This window comes from Apium graveolens, chromosome 5 (assembly GCF_009905375.1).
Source record: "Apium graveolens cultivar Ventura chromosome 5, ASM990537v1, whole genome shotgun sequence".
NCBI lineage: Eukaryota > Viridiplantae > Streptophyta > Magnoliopsida > Apiales > Apiaceae > Apium > Apium graveolens.
Window position 1 is genome coordinate 172,768,668 of NC_133651.1, and position 18,139 is coordinate 172,786,806.

Here is an 18,139-nt window from a genome sequence, read left to right on the forward strand (position 1 = left end):
TCAGTGATGAACAAATATCACTAAGAGCTGCTAGGTTATAATGAATAATGTATCTTGATAATGATAACACATATAGTATAAACCTATGTCTGTGTTTATATTCTACACAGTTACAAGATAACTTCTAATTTATATGGAATATAATTCTGTCTCCTAAAATATATCAATCGGATATCTTATACAAGTCTTCCAATATTGTAATTATTTCCATGCATATCTTCTTTTGTTTTAGTCTCAATCTTCTACATTAAATCAGCTTCCTTCCTTAACTGTAAGTCCTCCCGTACTTAAGTTCTGACATGACCTTAAGTCCTGATATTATGTTATGACTTCCAGTAAGTACTGATTCCAGTAAGTCCTGATATTTCCTGTTTGTTAAGATCTGTAAACTAAACATGAAACATATTAGACATGACATCTCAAATATATCTAACAATATCCCCCAAGTTGTAAATTATGCAAAATATACAAGTTAATAGATTTGATGATGTCAAAAACATTTAAGTTCAAATGCATAGAGAATTTAACTGAGTAACTAACTACAACTTATAGTCCTTGTAGCTTTTACCAATTTCACCGAGTCAATCTGAATCCATAATTATTTTTAAAAAAGTGTGATATCAGCTTTTCTTCTTTAATCCTCAGAACCTGAGAGAGTGTATACGTGAATTGCTTCATCTCTTTATTCTGATTCCCAATCTGATAGATTCAGTCCTTATGGCAGAGATATGGTTTCTTTTTGAATCATTGTCCAGTCTTATTACCCTACGATGAGAAGAGTCTTCATTGTAGCATAGACATTTCTCTTTCAGTATTACCTCAAGCTTAGCAGAATCCTTCTTCATAGGAATTTCACTTCCATCATATGCAACAATACATGGATTGAATTATGTAAATCTTGAACCATAAATTCTTGCTTTATCTCTAATGGTCTTCAATATGAAGTTTGATTATCTCCTGGTAATATTAGACTTTACCTCTAAAAGGTAATGAAAGAATTGAAGTTCTTTCAGAGTTTTGTTCAGTACATCTGATTCTGACATCTGATATGTCCTTCCATCTTCAAGAAATAGAATCAGATTTTCTTTGATGTTGTGCTTATCATGAGCATCCAGTACCACTTGAACGAAGATAACCTTGTTAAGGTATTTCTTAGTAACATCTTCAAGAGGTTTGTCAGTTAGTAAAAATAAATCTCTTGTAGCAACTTCAAGTCCTGTTTTGATTTTAGCATCATCAGAACCTAGTCTAGCCCTGTCTCTTGGTTCTCTAGCATTTAACCCAATAGACATGAAATCAGACAGCAATTGGCTTTTCTTTCGATCTGATGGTTTGACATTTTTCCACAGAAGTTTCTTTTTGTCAGCTACTTCCATCTTGTCTAAATCAACTTGAGCACTGTCAGAGGTTAACTTCTTGACTTTATCAGAACTCGCTGCTTTTGCTTTTGCTTGTTGTTCTTCACTCTGAACAACTTGAGCTTTGTCAGAGGTTGTCTTTGATTTTTCAGAAATCTTCTTTCTTTTCAGAGTTTGAACATTTTCTTCAGTCAGAGTATCATCATCATGAATTGTAGTTTGATAGATAGAATCTATCACTACTAAAGGTATTTTCCTCTTTTGAAACTTTGTAGGTTCATCAACCTTTTCCTTTCCTTTCCATTTAAGATCAATCTCAGATTGTGATCTTGTTTTGGACTTTGATGCCTCAGAAATTGTCTTCTCTTTGATCACAATGCCTTTCTCCTTAGGCCTTGGAGGTTTCTTTGCACCAGAAGCTTTTGGCTTTAGATTTGTCTTTTCAGCTTCAAATCTAGCTTATTCCTCCTTGAGATTATCTAAATCCATTCCTGGATTATGTTTCAGAAACAATCTTCTAGCAATTTCTTCATCAATTGCCTGAATCTTGGGATCCTTGTAGTAGATAGTAGTCTGCTTTCCCATGAGCTTCAGAGTTTGCATGAACTTTTGAGAATCTTGACTTCCACCTTGTATCAGAACATCAAGCTTTGTCAGACTTTGCTCATCAGAACTTGATCTCAGATTTTGAATTTCAGTACTTGCAATCAGATTTTCAGTTTGGGCAGCTTCAGAACTTGTCTTCTTATGAGTAGAAGATTTGCATGCTTCAGAGTTTAGTTTCACTTTGCTGCTTTGTTTACTCTAAGCTTGATCTCTACCCTGACTAGGGTTTCCCTAGTCATTAGTTTCATCATCTGTCTTCTTTAGTATTTGATAATCTGAGAATTTGGACTTAACTATCTTCTCCCCCTTTTTGGCATCATCATATAGTAGGAGTGAGAGAAGAAGTTCTACTGAAGTTTGAATTTCATTAAATTGAGCCTGTTGAAAAGCTTGATTTTCCAGAACCTCAGTAATTTGGCCCTGTTGCTTCTCTTGGGTTTTCTCAATTGCTTCTACTTTCTCAGAAATAGGTTTGATAAACCTCTTTTTATCAAGCTTGGCTTCCATATCTAGCTTTTCAGCCTTTTCCAGAAGTTTGTCAACCTTTTCTTGAGTAGCACAGTATAGACCTTGAAGATGCTTGGTAGAGAGAGCAATGATCTTGTGATGTGTCTTGAAATCAGAATTTGACAATAACTCATCAGCTTTTGACACATGCTCTGTCAGAATGTTAGAGCTTGGAATGAAATCAGAATCATTCCACTTCTTGGTCCACTCAACTCCCCTACGAGTATCTTCCCAAGGTATAGGGGCATCCTGCTCAATAAACTTCTTTACCAGTGCTTCCTTTCCCAGAATGGGAGCAGGAGTCTCAACAGAAACACTGTCTTCAGAACTTGAAGAAGATTCATTTTGTCCTGACAGAACAACAGTGTGTGATGCAACTGGAGATTCAAGAATAACCTCATCTACTATAGGAATTTCATCATGCTTTGGAGAAACAGGTAGAGTTGGTATCTCAGCATTTAAGATTGGAGATTGAACTGGAGATTGTTGAGCTTCTGTTGGAGCTTCCAAATACAGAATAGAAGGAATGTGCAACCTATGAATGTCAATTTTAGGACTAAAGCCTGAATCTTCAACTGTAATATCTTCATCATGAGGAGAGACTGGAGGTGTAACTACTGTATTAGGAATATTGTCTTGGTCTTTAGCTGAAGGTGGCAGAGATTCAATTATAATTGGCTCTTTTGAGATCAGTGAACCCTGATCCCCTTCCTCAGCTTCTGCAGTATCTTCAGATGGAGATTTAGCATTATACCTCTTTGCCCTCATTTTCTTCAATCTCCTTGCCAATGAAGGAGTTGTTGTTGCAGCATCAGAACTTACAAATTTCCTCTTCAAAGTATCAGAACTTTGAGCTACAGTTTCTTTCTAAGAAGTAACATTCTCAGCTTCAGATGTCACAGGTTCTGAAGCATGAACATGTGCTTCCTCCACTTCACTATCAGATTCATCCCTGAGAATCATTTTTTTCTCTTTTGTTGAGACTGAGGAACAGACTTTGTCCTTTTTGGCCTATGAGGTGAAGGTCTAATAGTATGTGCTGATGATTCAGGTTGAGATGATTGAGTTGATGGTTTGAAAGATGTCCTGATGGTAGATTTTGGTTATGGTTGAGAAGTGGTTGGTTGTGTAGTGGTTGGAGGTTCTGATGGGTGAGGTTCAGATGGTTGGACATCAGGATATAGTGCAGTATATTTAACTGGATCATAGTTTATTAAGGCTTGTTTGACAAAGATGGGAATTTGGAGGGATCTCAACATAGCCTTCTTATTATCAGTAGATAATAAGTCATTAAAAGCTCTTTTAGCTAGTCTAAATGGTGAAATGGACTCACTAGCTAATTGGGGCTTATTAGAATAACAAAAACTATAAATAAGCTGACAGAATCTAGCAAAGTAAACTGTATTGCTATCTCCTGTCATCCTATCCCCAATAAAGCCTAAAATAGCACTTGCATAATCAAAATCAATTTGATTAATGAGAGCATACCCGATTTGTTGACTGGGAATTGGGATTGCATCAAAATTAGAACATTTGTTTGCCAAAGCCTTTTTGATGCAGTCAAAGAAGAAACTCCATTCCCTCCTTATGTTGGATCTCTTCAATTGACCCAGCTTTTCCAATATCTTTTCATACCCCAGACAGACCATTAGTTGTTGAAGAACTGGCTCCTCAACAGTTGTATAAGTGCAGTTCTCAGGCAACTGCATTGCTTGGCGTATTGTAGCCACTGTCACTACATGCTCATCCTCCCCTGTTGAAAAGATGATACTTGAAGACCCATGAGCACCACCATCATCATATACGCTACTTCTCCAAAACTCCAGCAATTGAGTTCCAATGATTATTTCGGGTTGGGTCAGAGCATACCCAATATCGGAGTGAGCAAGGAAGTCCTGAATAAAGTGAAGTTCCGATGAAGCTTCATCCTTGCTAAGAATGGCCAAGTAATTGTTAGAGACAAACTTCACTCCATTGAAAATAATGTCTTTTGGTGCCATCTCTTTAAGAGATTAAGTGAGAAAGAGAGTGTTTGCAAGGTGTTTGATAATAGTCCTGTAAGAAAAAGCTTCAGAGTGTATTAGAGAGAGAGAGAGAATAAGAGAGATTAAGAATAGAAAAGTAGGTAAAAGATTAGAAAACCTTTTAACTCCCATATATATACTCTCTCCACTCAACAGTTATATTTATGAAGCATGGCAGACAATTTACACCTGGCAACGTGTGAACAGTTAGTAAAAACTTAAAGCAAGAGTTAATGGGCACGGGAAATAAGCAATAATTACTGTGCACATGCAGTTTTTTAGGACAAACACGTTTATTACTAACCCAAATGATTATGATTGTTTTTATCTCACCTAAATATATTCTAATTAAATATGACCATTTAAGTATTTACCATAAATAAGTCAAGTAAAGAATAATGCCACGTAAGCATCAGAGTTTATCAGGATTTAATATTAGAACTTAACTTTTATCATATTTTAACAGTCATCAGAATATGGCTTCTGAACTCAAAAAGTGAATGTTTGTTACTGTGATTCTTCATACAAATACTGACACGATTCATCAGAGTTTAAACGTCTGAACTTCCATCATAACTTGTCCTCAGAATTTATGCAAATGACACTTAACTGGTTGTCAAAAACAACTTAATCACCACAGTAATTTTTATCATTCATATGGAGTGAGAGTGTGTGCATTTAGCACAATATCAGATAAAGATTAAAGTCTGATAAACTTCAGTACATCTTAGAAATAAGGCATAACTGAGAAAAGTGCTTAAAATCTGTCATCAATCATGAAGTCTACTATAGAACAAATTTATGCAAGAGTTCACCTCAACTGTTTGTGCTCATTTTATGCATCTTTTGAAATTTCTTTTTACAGTGGCTTCTCAGTGTAAGTGAGTCACAACTGCTTACCAGAATTTATGCTATTATCAGAGTATTTCTCCAGTAATCAGAGAATGGGAAAAGTCACCATGAAAAATTTATTTGCTTTTCTAATGCATATTACTTAATACCAGCAATGCACTTGGGTCTTCCCTTCCACATTATTTTCTCTAGATCTCAAAGGAGTACCAGACTTTAATTTTTCATTTCTTTGCTTTTCTTTTGATAAGTGAGGCTTATCAAGCATGTGGTTCATCCTTAAGGTTTACTGACATCAGAATTTGACAGATAAGAATCAAGATTCTAGTTTGTGACTTAGTAATAAGATACACAAAGTAAATTTTACTAAGCTCAAAATCAGAGTTTGCTTGTGTTAATGAGTTTCCACATAAACAACTAATTCAGACATGAGATTTCTAATATGTTAAAGACTACTAGGTCAGCATCTAGCACAGTAATCCTCATCGGATTGAATAGTCACAGAATATTCAAATCACTATCAGAGTATAAAGATCCACATCAGATAATAATCAGCATTTAATGTATTTCAATTTAAGCACAGATTACATGAAGATAAGACAATCTGTAAACACTGATCATAAAGTCTAATGCATGAGAACAAAAACTAAGTAGATTTAGAGAAAGAACCTGAAACCATTCTAAGTTCATTTACCAGTCTTGTAAAAGTAGCTTCACATAGTGGTTTTGTGAAGATATCTGCTAGTTGTTGATCAGTTAGAACAAAATGCAATTCCACTGTACATTCCATCACATGTTCCCTGATAAAATGATACCTTATGCTGATGTGCTTTGTCATTGAGTGTTGAACTGGATTACCTGTCATAGCAATAGCACTTTGATTATCACAGTAAATAGGTATTTTAGAAAATTCTAACCCATAATCCAGTAACTGATTTTTCATCCAAAGAATCTGTGCACAACAGCTTCCTGCGGTAATATATTCTGCTTCTGTAGTTGATGTGGAAATTGATTTCTGTTTCTTGCTAAACCAAGAAACTAATCTGCCTCCAAGAAATTGGCAGCTTCCATTTGTGCTTTTCCTGTCTATTTTGCATTTTGCAAAATCTGCATCTGAGTAACCTATTAGCTTAAAATCTGATTCTCTAGGATACCATAATCCTAGATCAGCTGTACCCTTGAGGTACTTAAAAATTCTTTTCACAGCTATTAGATGAAGTTCTCTTGGATCAGCCTGAAACCTTGCACAAAGATAGGTAGCATACATGATATCAGGTTTAGTTGCATTTAAATAGAGTAAAGAGCCAATTATACCTCTGTAGTTAGTAATATCTACTGATGAACCGGCATCTTTATCTTGAAGGGTTTTTAGTACATAAACGCAGCAAAAACGTAAATTTAAATCTTAAAAAAAACCGAAACCCTCCGTAGGATACATGCGAAAAATAATATTTAATTCGTAGTTTAGTATGTTTACCTTAAGAAGCTTTACGTTAATGGAAAGATGGAGGTCTTTAATGGCGATCCAAAAATGATGAACGGAGATCCTTAGCAGCTATTCCTCAAGTGTGAAGCACTCCACCGGTATCCACCAAGAAAACGATGTAATGAAGGAGGAGGAGATGGAGAGAATTATGGTTTTTTAAATCTTTTTGGTTGAGGCAAAAATAGGGTCTATAATAGTATATTTATAGGCAAAATTTTCTGCTGAAAATTTTCCCATAAAATATTATTATTATTAACCCTTTATTATTCTCATTAATAATTAAAACACCTTTTAATTATTAATCCTTTTTCAAAACACTTTAGAAATAATTCTCTCTCTTGATTTATTTTCCAAAAATTAAATTCTTAATTAATAATATTAAGAACCTATTCTTAATTAATTTATAATCAATTAAATATCATTTAATCAATTATTAAATTTGCAAATTAATTATTTATTTCATAAATAAATAATTATCAGCCATTATTAATTAATTCCTCCACCATTAAATCATTCTCTTTTATGGTGTGACCCTGTATGTTCAATATTAAGCTGGTAGTAGAAATAAATAATAATAAAACTATTTTATCATTATTTATATAAATTCTCTAATTCATTAAATATGATTACTTAATTAAACATATTTATTCTACATCGTGAGGGATATTTCTCAGCATATCGCGACTATCCGGATAATACGAATTCACTGCTTAGAATACCAAAAACCTATTCAGTGAGTAGTTATCGTACAATTAATTCCTTCTACCCTGCAATGTCATGATTAAATACAAGGCATGGAACTTGTGTCAAGCCTATCTTATTTAATCACTTGCTTTCCCATTCACTATGCTTAGTTCTATTTAATGTAAATTAGAAACTCCTTTCTAATTTCATTCACTCTGGCCAGAGATTCCTGAACTAACATAAGTGGATCAGCATTGAATATTCTCTTCCTACACTGGAAGGGGTAGATCCTTTATTGATCATACACTATCTTCGTGTACAAATTCTTATACCCAGTAGAGCCCTTATAATTGTCCCTTGAGACTAAGAACTAAACCAAAGCATAGTTCAGTGTACACAAGATGACTATGATGACCTCAAGTCTAAGGATAGTTGTACAACTATCACTATGTAAACAACTGCTGACACGTGAGTGAACTCCATCAGTTGTTCAGCTGTGTGAGTCATGTTCAGTGAACTTATTCTATAATAAGCACCTACATACTAGCTATAGTGTCACCACATAAATGTCTATGAGAACAGACATCCTTCATAATGAAGCAAGCATAGTATGTACCGATCTTTGCGGATTATTAATTACCAGTTAGTAATCCTACGACCAGGAACTATTTAAGTTTAGAGTTATCATCTTTTAGGTCTCATTATTATGATCTCATCATAATCCATAAAAAGCTTTACTCTAAACCGTGGTATATCTTATTTAAACATTTAAATAGATAGAGCCCGCAATAAAAACAAAATAAGTCTTCTATTAATATCAATAAAATCAAAACAGATTACATAAACGTTATTCCTAAATCATCATACATGATTGGACTTAGGACATATCTCTTTCAATCTCCCACTTGTACTAAAGCCAATCACTCTGGTATCTAATACTCATCTTGTCTTTATGACGATCAAAGTGAATTTGAGAAAGTGGCTTTGTGGGTGGGTTTGCTACGTTGTTATGTGTGTCAACTCTCTTGACGTCTCCTCTTTTAATATAATACAAGAAATGTTACCGCGCTCCCACTAACCTTTTTATAGACACATGGTTCATCTATGTTTTTGATAAAACCAAACTCTTTGATTGTCTCATCAAAATGGATGTTCCATCTACGAGAAGCTTGCTTTAAGCTATATATGGTTCACAGCAACTTACACACTAGGTGTTCATTTCCCTTGGAAAGAAAACCCTCTGGATGTGTCATATACACTTCCTCTTCAAGTTACCCATTGAGGAAGGCCGTTTTCACATCCATTTGCCAGATCTCATAGTCGTAGTAAGCAGCAATCGCAAGAAAAATCCGAATTGATTTTAACAGGGCTACATGCAAAAAAGTTTCATCAAAGCCAATCCCTTGCCTTTGTCTGAATCCTTTTGCCACGAGCCTGGCCTTATAGGTCTCCACCTGTCCATCTGCTCCAATCTTTCTTTTGTATACCCACTTGTACCCAATAGGCTTAACACCTTCAGGCGCCTCAACCATAGTCCATACTTGGTTGGTATACATAGATTCCATTTCGGATTTCATGGCACTATGCCATTTCTCTGAGTCAACACTACTCATAGCCTCATTATAGGTCACAGGGTCGTCATCATCAATGATTGACAACTCATTGTCATTCTCAATGACAAGGCCATAATACCTCTCAGGTTGGCGAGACACTCTCTCTGACCTACAAATGGGCTGTTCCACAGAAGGTTGTCCAGTCTAAACAGGTGTTTCCACTTGATCCTTAGTAGTTTGTACTTCTTGAACTTCATCAAGTTCAATTTTGCTCCCACTGTTTCCTTCAAGGATAAACTGCTTTTCCAAGAAGGTAGGATGTCTGGAGACAAACACCCGATGATCGGTGTAAAAGTAATACCCTAAAGTCTCTTTAGGATATCCCACAAAATTACATTTTACGGATCGAGATTCCAGCTTATCTGGGTAAACTTTCTTGACATAAGCTGGACATCCCCAATCTTAACGTGTTTAAGACTCGGTTTCCTTTCTTTCCATATCTCATATGGAGCTTGAGGAACAGATTTAGAAGGCACCTTATTCAGTAAATATGCTGAGATTTCCAATGCATAACCCCACAGGAATACTGGATGATTCGCATAGCTCATCATGGACCGAACCATGTCTAACAAAGTTCGATTTCTCCTTTCAGATACCCCATTCAACTGTGGAGTATATGTAGGAGTCCACTGGGAGACTATACCATTTTCTTTGAGATAAGCTAGAAACTCTCCATTCAAGTATTCACCATCTCGATCTGATCGAAGAGTTATAATACTATGTTTGGTTTATTTCTCCACTTCATACTTATATTCTTTGAACTTTTCAAAGGCTTCAGGCTTGTGTTTCATCAAATATACATATCTGAATCTAGATCGATCATCTATGAAAGCAATGAAGTATGAAAATCCACCCATGGCTTGCGTAGACATTGGTCCACATACATCTGTGTGTACCAATCCTAGCAAAACTGCAGCCCTCTCTCCATGTCCACTAAATGGAGATTTGGTCATTTTACCCAATAGACAAGACTCGCATGTAGGATATGATTCAAAATCAAAGGGGTCAAGTAATCCTTCCTTATGTAATGTCCGCAGTCTATTTTCACTAATATGACCAAGTCCGCAGTGCCACAAGAAAGTGAGATTTTTATCATCCCTTTTTCTTTTATTAGTATGTTCAATTTGTAGTAAATTATGCTCTACGTCACATACATACAGACCATTGCTTAAAATACCACTCCCATAAGAACGTTATCTCTAAGAATTGAACATTTATTATTCTGAATAACAAACAAAAATCCAGCCAAGTCTAACATGGAATAGAAATAACATTCCTCACAATCGAGGGAACAAAATAACAATTATTTAGAACAATAGTCTTGCCCGTAGGCATATGTAAATGAAATGATCCTACAGCTTCAGCAGCAACTCTTGCTCCATTTCCCATCCGTAGAATCACCTCTTCTTCTTCAAGAGTCCTACTTCTCCTTAGTCCCTGCAACGAATTGCAAATATGAGAACCACAGGCGGTATCTAATACCCAAGTAGAAATTTGACTTAGTGACATATTAACTTCGATCATGAACATACCTGAATCAGAAGCGGTAGTCTCACTACCCTTCTTCTTCTTCAATTCTGCAAGGTAAACCTTGCAGTTCCTCTTCCAGTGCCCCACCTTGTTACAGTGAAAGCAAACAGCTTTACTCTTGGGGTCTTCAGCTTTTGGTGGAACCGGCTTTTTCTCACCTACTTTCTTCTTCTTGGAAGGGTTCTTCTTCCTTTTCTTAGGATTGGAACCTTCACCAATTAGAAGAACAGAACTCTTCTTAGGGGGAAAATTCGATTCCACAGTCTTCAACATGTTGTGGAGTTCAGGCAGGCTGACATCCAGCTTATTCATGTGAAAGTTCACAACAAACTGCGAGAACGAACTCGGAAGTGATTGCAAGACCAAGTCTTGGCTCAGATCCCATCCATGGAAAAACCAAGTTGTCCAAGACGTTCAATCAAATAGATCATCTTAAGTACATGGTCATCCACAGATGATCCCTCAGACATCCTACAACCGAACAGCTCCTTCGATATCTCATATTGAGCTGTCCTCCCTGCCACATCATACAACTCTTATAGAAGCATAAGGATAGTGTGAGCATCCATATGCTCATGTTGCTTCTGTAGCTCAATGTTCATGGAAGCTAGCATGATGCATTGAGCAATATTTGCATCATCTATCCACTTATGATACACAACATGTTCATCATTATGTGCATCGCTAGCAGGTTCAGTAGGCTTAGCTGAGTCAAGCACATATTCCAGCTTCTCAACCCTGAGAACAATTCTCAAGTTTCGAAGCCAGTCAGCAAAATTAGGACCAGTCAACTTGTGAGCATCTAGTATACTCCGGAGTGATAGTGCAGAAGACATAACGAATATAGTAAATCTGTAAATGATGAACACATAACAAAACTTAGCAAATATTCAATTTCATTTCAAGACACTATATGAATCGGGTCTTTATTCATAAGTGGCTCCCACTAGTTTATCTAATTTATACAACCCCTAAGTGAAAATTAAGCATTCATAATGCTAGTGGGAATAGGGATCCTACATTCCATCACACAACCTCGGCTGTAGCACGAAACGTCATGTGATGTTCAATAGGCAGACAACTCTTGTCAATTACATCTTATGTTATTCCCTAATAAAACTTTAGCCTCTTGAATAATTGAGTCACGGCTGTAGCACGACAAACTCAATATTCTAAGTCAAGTCTAACCCAACATTTCGTACAATTGAATCAGTCTCCAACGGCTCACGGCTGTAGCATGTACCGACCTTTAGATTCTAATTCAATGTACACATCTCTATGTAATAGACAAGTATTTCTTATTTCGAAATCAAAGCCCTCGGCTGTAGCACGAAACGACAATAATTTAAAAATAAGAACCACTTTCTACCATATTGGAAGGCTATGACCGACACAAGCCCGTTGTGTCATTGGCCAATTACTACTTGATATTATTTAATTTTAGAGGGATTATATTATGTTACAATCATAATCATATTATAAAGAGATTCTTCCTTTTAAATTAAATATTTCAAATCAATAATCGATAATCAGATGATTCACAGATCGAGTGGAGCATTGTCAAGAGGCATCACTTAATAACCCTTTCTTACAGATAGAAATCTGTTGTTGACAGAATCATCCTTTCTCTCAATTTTGAAAATTCATATTCAATTACGTGTTTCATAAACACAAGAATCTCATGATCGTATTCATAATATTTATTGTTAAGGCAAGAAACGATTCCTATTCTAGATTTTCTAGAGCACTCCTTATATTGATTTAAGTTCACCTAAATCTATCATCACATGGTAAACATAGGCATATATCTCATATATTAAATTAAATAAACAAGTAAATGTAAAGTGCAATAAAGTAAATGTGTTTGGTTATGGCCCCATCCTATGTGATCTTTATCAAACTCATGATAAAGATCCAGATCAATCTAATATGGTGATGGAAATAAATACAACTACTTATTACATAAGTCTTCTTCTTTGTTTAGACTTCTTGTATGCCTCGTCTTCTTCCCTGTATCACCTCCATTGGATAGCCTTCTTGAGTCTTCAATTACATTACATGATTGAAAGTAAAACTAATCTAATGAATTTACAAGAATAACTCGAGTTACATTCGAGATTTATGATTACAAAGATTGACGACATGCAAGTCGTATTTAAAATCAAAACCAAAACCATTACACTAAGGTCGAAAGGCTATAACCATCCACCATGCTCATACAACACATAAAAGCATGTTAAAACACATAATCTGATCTTAACATATCATATTATCCATAATCTAATCATAAAAAGAAAATATGACAAAAATCAGAAAAATCAGAATCAAATCATAAAAACAAGAATCACTGTTTACGGGCAGTAAACGACGTCAAACGCCTTACAGACAAGTCGTTGATAGCTTTATCTATCAGTTTTGTTGAGACGCTCGTTTACCTGTGGAATAGGGTATTCGTTTGCGTAAATCGGATACCAGACCCAGATTTCAGCAAATCTGCAGCAGCCAATTCAGAATCCGTATTACAACAAACATAAATCATGTATATATCAGTATATATACAGATTACATAATCATCTTATGATTATACAACTCACATGAATATCATATATTCAAAACCATACATATATAAGCATATTATATCAACATCAAATCATGGTGAATCACGTACATGCTCATATATCGAAAACAGTTAAACACATAAACGAATTAAAAACTTTTCGCAAGTAGCTCTAATGCCATTGAAGGGTTTTTAGCACATAAACGCAGTGAAAATGTAAATTTAAATCTTAAAAAAAACTGAAACCCTCCGCAGGATCCATGCAAAAAATAATATTTAATTCGTAGTTCAGTATGTTTACCTTAAGAAGCTTTACGTTAATGGAAAGATGGACGTCTTTAATGGCGATCCAAAAATGATGAACGGAGATCCTTAGCAGCTGCTCCTCAAGTGTGAAGCACTCCACCGGTATCCACCAAGAAAACGATGTAATGAATGAGGAGGAGATGGAGAGAATTAGGGTTTTGTAAATCTTTTTGGTTGAGGCAAAAATAGGGTCTATAATAGTATATTTATAGGTAAAATTTTCAGCTGAAAATTTTCCCATAAAATATTATTATTATTAACCCTTTATTATTCTCATTAATAATTAAAACACCTTTTAATTATTAATCCTTTTTCTAAACACTTTAGAAATAATTCTCTCTCTTGATTTAATTTCCGAAAATTAAATTCTTAATTAATAATATTAAGAACCTTTTCTTAATTAATTTATAATCAATTAAATCTCATTTAATCAATTATTAAATTTTCCAATTAATTATTTATTTCATAAATAAATAATTATCAGCCATTATTAATCACCATTACACTACTAGAAATAGTAGATACGACATCGGTCCTTAGACATCGGCATGTAATGCACCCGATGTTAAAATGCAGTTTAACATCAGTTTTGTAAAAAGCGATGTTGAATACGCATATTGACATCGGTTTCACTTAGTAGCCGTTGTCTATCTTCAGAAATTAAAAAGGCCACAAATTTGTTTTTAACTTTGACATCAGTTCATTTTGTTAACCGTTGTCTATGGCCTTTTAAAAAAAATAAAAATTACTTAACTCCCCCCCCCCGCTTTTCAGTACACTTTCCCCCCTTTAATTTTAACAAAAAATTCACTTTAACATATTTTCCCCCCTTTCCAAAAAACCTCCCGCGAGCCTCTCATCTCTCCCCGACCCTCGCCTCTCTCATCTCTCTCATCTCTCCCCTCCTTCTCTCTTAGTCTTCTTACCTTTCTTCTCTCTTCTTACCTTAGTCTCTGTTAACCGTCTCTTCTCTCTCTTCTCTGAAACCCTAATTTTAGCCCCAATTCTAATTCAAGATTTGGAGCTTCAAATTAGAGCAAATTAAACTTGAAATTGAGCAAGTATCTGGAGGTTGGAGCTAGTATCTGGAGGTAGACAGCATTTGGAGGTTGGAGCACTGAGGGTTTAGAACATTGGGGTTTCGGAACATTGAAAGCATCCGGAGGTATATTCTTCTTTACTTCTTTACTGTTTATCTCCCTCATTTTTATGTTTAATATCTTCTTTGTGCATGTAAATTTTTTATGTTTATCTTCTTTTCTTCTTTACTGTTTTTCTTCTTTGTGCATGTAAATGTTTTATGTTTTTGGGGGTTTTATGTTTGTTTCTTTTTGGGGGTTTTATGTCCTGTTTTTGGGAATTTTATGTCATGTTAAATATTTTAGGTACACTGATGTAAATCAATGTTTTAGGTACATTGATGTAAATGTAAATGTTTCTGTTCTGTTTTTAATTATGTGTTTTCTAGGGGTTGTTTATACATATTAGTGTGTTTTGGGGGGGTTTTTGGGGCTGCATTTGAACAGGTCTCAGATATGAACAAGTCTCTGCATTTCTTGTTTTGTATGATAGTCATTTCTCTGATATGAACAAGTCTCTGCATTCCTGATATGAACTATCTGTTACTTGTGTTGTATTATAGTAATTGTTTTGTATAATTATCCTTCTCACAGATACAAGTAACAGATAATTTTAATTTATTTATTTATGGGCTGAATTTGTTTCAATACTCAAGTTCTCACTGAGTTTTATTTATGTGAAGGAAATTTAACAATTGTCTGGGCTGTGAATGTTGGAATTATTGGTTTTTAATTATGTGATATTTTCAAATATCTTGGTTTAATTTGTTTTAATTATCTTTGTTTAATTTAGTCTAGTTTATAAATTTAGTCTAGTTTTGTAATTAATTGGGTATATGTATAGGATCTTAGAGTAATGAATTAGTACTATAAATTATTAGGATATCAAGGTATTTACTCCTTTCTAAGTTTATATAATTAATCCCTACAGTAACCAACACAAATTTGATATGCCTTTTATTAAATAATTATAAATAGGTATGTGTTGGATTTTTAATATTTATAGTGGCTATCAGGTAGGGAAATTTGATGGATAAGACATGGATTTTGCAAGATAGGGATTCTTTAGCATTTGAAATGGGGGTGGAAAACTTCTTGATATATGCTGAAGAAAATTCTGAAGATCGTAACAAAATTCCTTGCCCTTGTGGACGATGCGCCAATTTTAAAAAATTCTCTATAAAAACAATCAGGGGCCATATCTATGACAATGGCTTTTATCTAGGTTATGTTCATTGGGTTTGGCACGGGGAGACTGCTTCTACGGGTCCTAAATCTTCAAGTGCTAGTTGTCCACCTGAAGAGCAAGCTCCAGACCCACCTCCTGAGCAAGCCTCTGATGAAGCGTCAGAGCAAGATCAGGAGCATGTCGCTGCTTCAGAAACTGTTGATGTTTGTGAAGCGGCATATAACTCGAGTCAATATGATAATGATTCATATCCGTTTAGGAGGTTCGTAGCCGATGCTGAGCAACCTCTATATGAGGGTAGTGACTGTACTAAGTTAGAGTCGATGTTGAAGTTGCATAACTGGAAATCTAGGTTTGGTATTACCGATAGTGCCTTCACTGACCTCCTTTCTTCTGTTGGGTCTCTACTTCCCAAAGATAATGTGTTACCTAGTAATGCATATGAAGCAAAAAAAACCCTCTCCAATTTAGGTCTAGAGTATATAAAGTTCCATTCATGTCCGAATGACTGTGTACTGTACAGGGGTGTACATGCTGATGCAACCAAGTGTCCTAAGTGTCGACTTTCTCGGTGGAAGTTGACAAAGAAAGGTGAAGAGAGGATTAATCTTCCAGCCAAAGTCATGTGGTATTTTCCAATAATTCCTAGATTTAAACGTATGTTTAAATCTCCTTCCACCGCTAAACTAATGTGTGGCATGCGCAACAGCGGACACAAGATGGTAAAATGCGACATCCAGCCGACTCTCCATCTTGGAAAAATATAGATTATAGGTGGCCATCCTTTGGTAGTGAACTGAGAAACCTTCGCTTGGCTTTATCGGCGGATGGTGTAAACCCGCACAATAATGGCCTATCTAATAGATATAGTTGCTGGCCAGTCATATTGGTGACTTACAATCTTCCTCCCTGGTTATGTATGAAAAGAAAATTTATGATGTTGTCGATATTGGTCCCTGGCCCGCATGAGCCTGGTAATAACATCGACATCTACTTACAACCGATGATTGATGATTTAAAAAATCTTTGGAAGGAAGGGGAACCAAATATGTATTACGCGTATAACAAATCATTTTTCACTTTAAAAGCAGTTTTAATGTGGACGATAAATGACTTCCCTGCTTACGGAAATTTATCTGGCTGCGTTAATAAGGGTTATAAGTGTTGTCCAGTTTGTGGAGATGACACCATAGCTAAATTTTTGACTCATAGTAGGAAAATGTGCTACCAAGGGCATCGTTGATATTTGCCTCTACATCATCCTTATAGAAGGTAGAAGGCTGCTTTTAATGGACAACAAGAGTTTGGGCAGCCGCGTCGAACCCTATCCGGAGAAGAAGTGTTAGCAGAGCAAGAACAAATTAAATTTGAATTTGGGAAGAAAATGAAGAAGGCAAAGAAGGTTGAAAGTCCATGGAAGTAAAAGTCAGTATTTTTCGAGTTAGAATACTGGAAATTTCACCATGTTAGGCACTGTATTGATGTCATGCATGTCGAGAAGAATGTATGTGATAGTCTGATTGGCACATTACTAAATATGCGCCATAAGACAAAGGATAGTGCGGTAGCCCGTCGTGATATGATGGAAATGGGCGTTAGATCTGATTTGGCTCCCCAAGTAGGAGTAAAGAAAACCTATTTGCCTCCTTCTCCCTTTACTTTGTCAAAGACAGAAAAAAGGACTTTCTTGTCATCATTAATGTCGATGAAACTTCCATACGGACATGCATCGAACATAAAAAATTGTGTTTCCATGCCTGATTTGAATATTTACGGGCTGAAATCACATGATTGCCACATTCTTCTCCAACAATTACTCTCGGTTACAATACGCTCCGTTCTTCCGAAGCATGTTAGGGTCATAATTATTAGATTGTGTTTCTTTTTTAATGCTTTGTGCAACAAAGTAGTAGACGTGTCAAAACTGGATAAGCTGCAGTCAGATGTTATACTAACCTTGTGCGATCTAGAAAAGGTTTTCCATGCGTCATTTTTTGATGTAATGGTACATATAGTAGTCCACTTGGTCCAGGAACTACGCTTATGTGGACCAGTATTTTATAGGTGGATGTATGCGTTTGAACGGTTTAATAAAGTACTAAAGAGTTATGTTCGAAACCGTTATTATCCCGAAGGTTGTATGGCAGAGAGTTACCTTGGAGAAGAGTCCGTAGAATTCTGCACCGAGTTTCTTAGTCAGAATTACTCCACTGCCGGTCTTCCAAAGGACCAAGATAATAAGATATCAGGTCCATTATCCGCTGTGATAATAAAATCAGTGGAAGAGAAGGAGCGAGATGAAGCACATCTACATGTCCTTCTAAACAACGCTGAAGTGTTTCCATATATTC

The 18,139-nt window shown here is 35.6% G+C and overlaps 1 protein-coding gene across 1 annotated transcript; it reads left to right on the forward strand.

The window, feature by feature from the left end:
- Window positions 1-15,628: 15,628 nt before the first annotated feature.
- On the forward strand, window positions 15,629-16,555 carry LOC141660473 (uncharacterized). Its single transcript, XM_074467461.1, has one exon. The coding sequence runs from the start codon at window positions 15,629-15,631 to the stop codon at window positions 16,553-16,555; it is 927 nt and encodes a 308-aa protein (XP_074323562.1).
- Window positions 16,556-18,139: the final 1,584 nt, after the last annotated feature.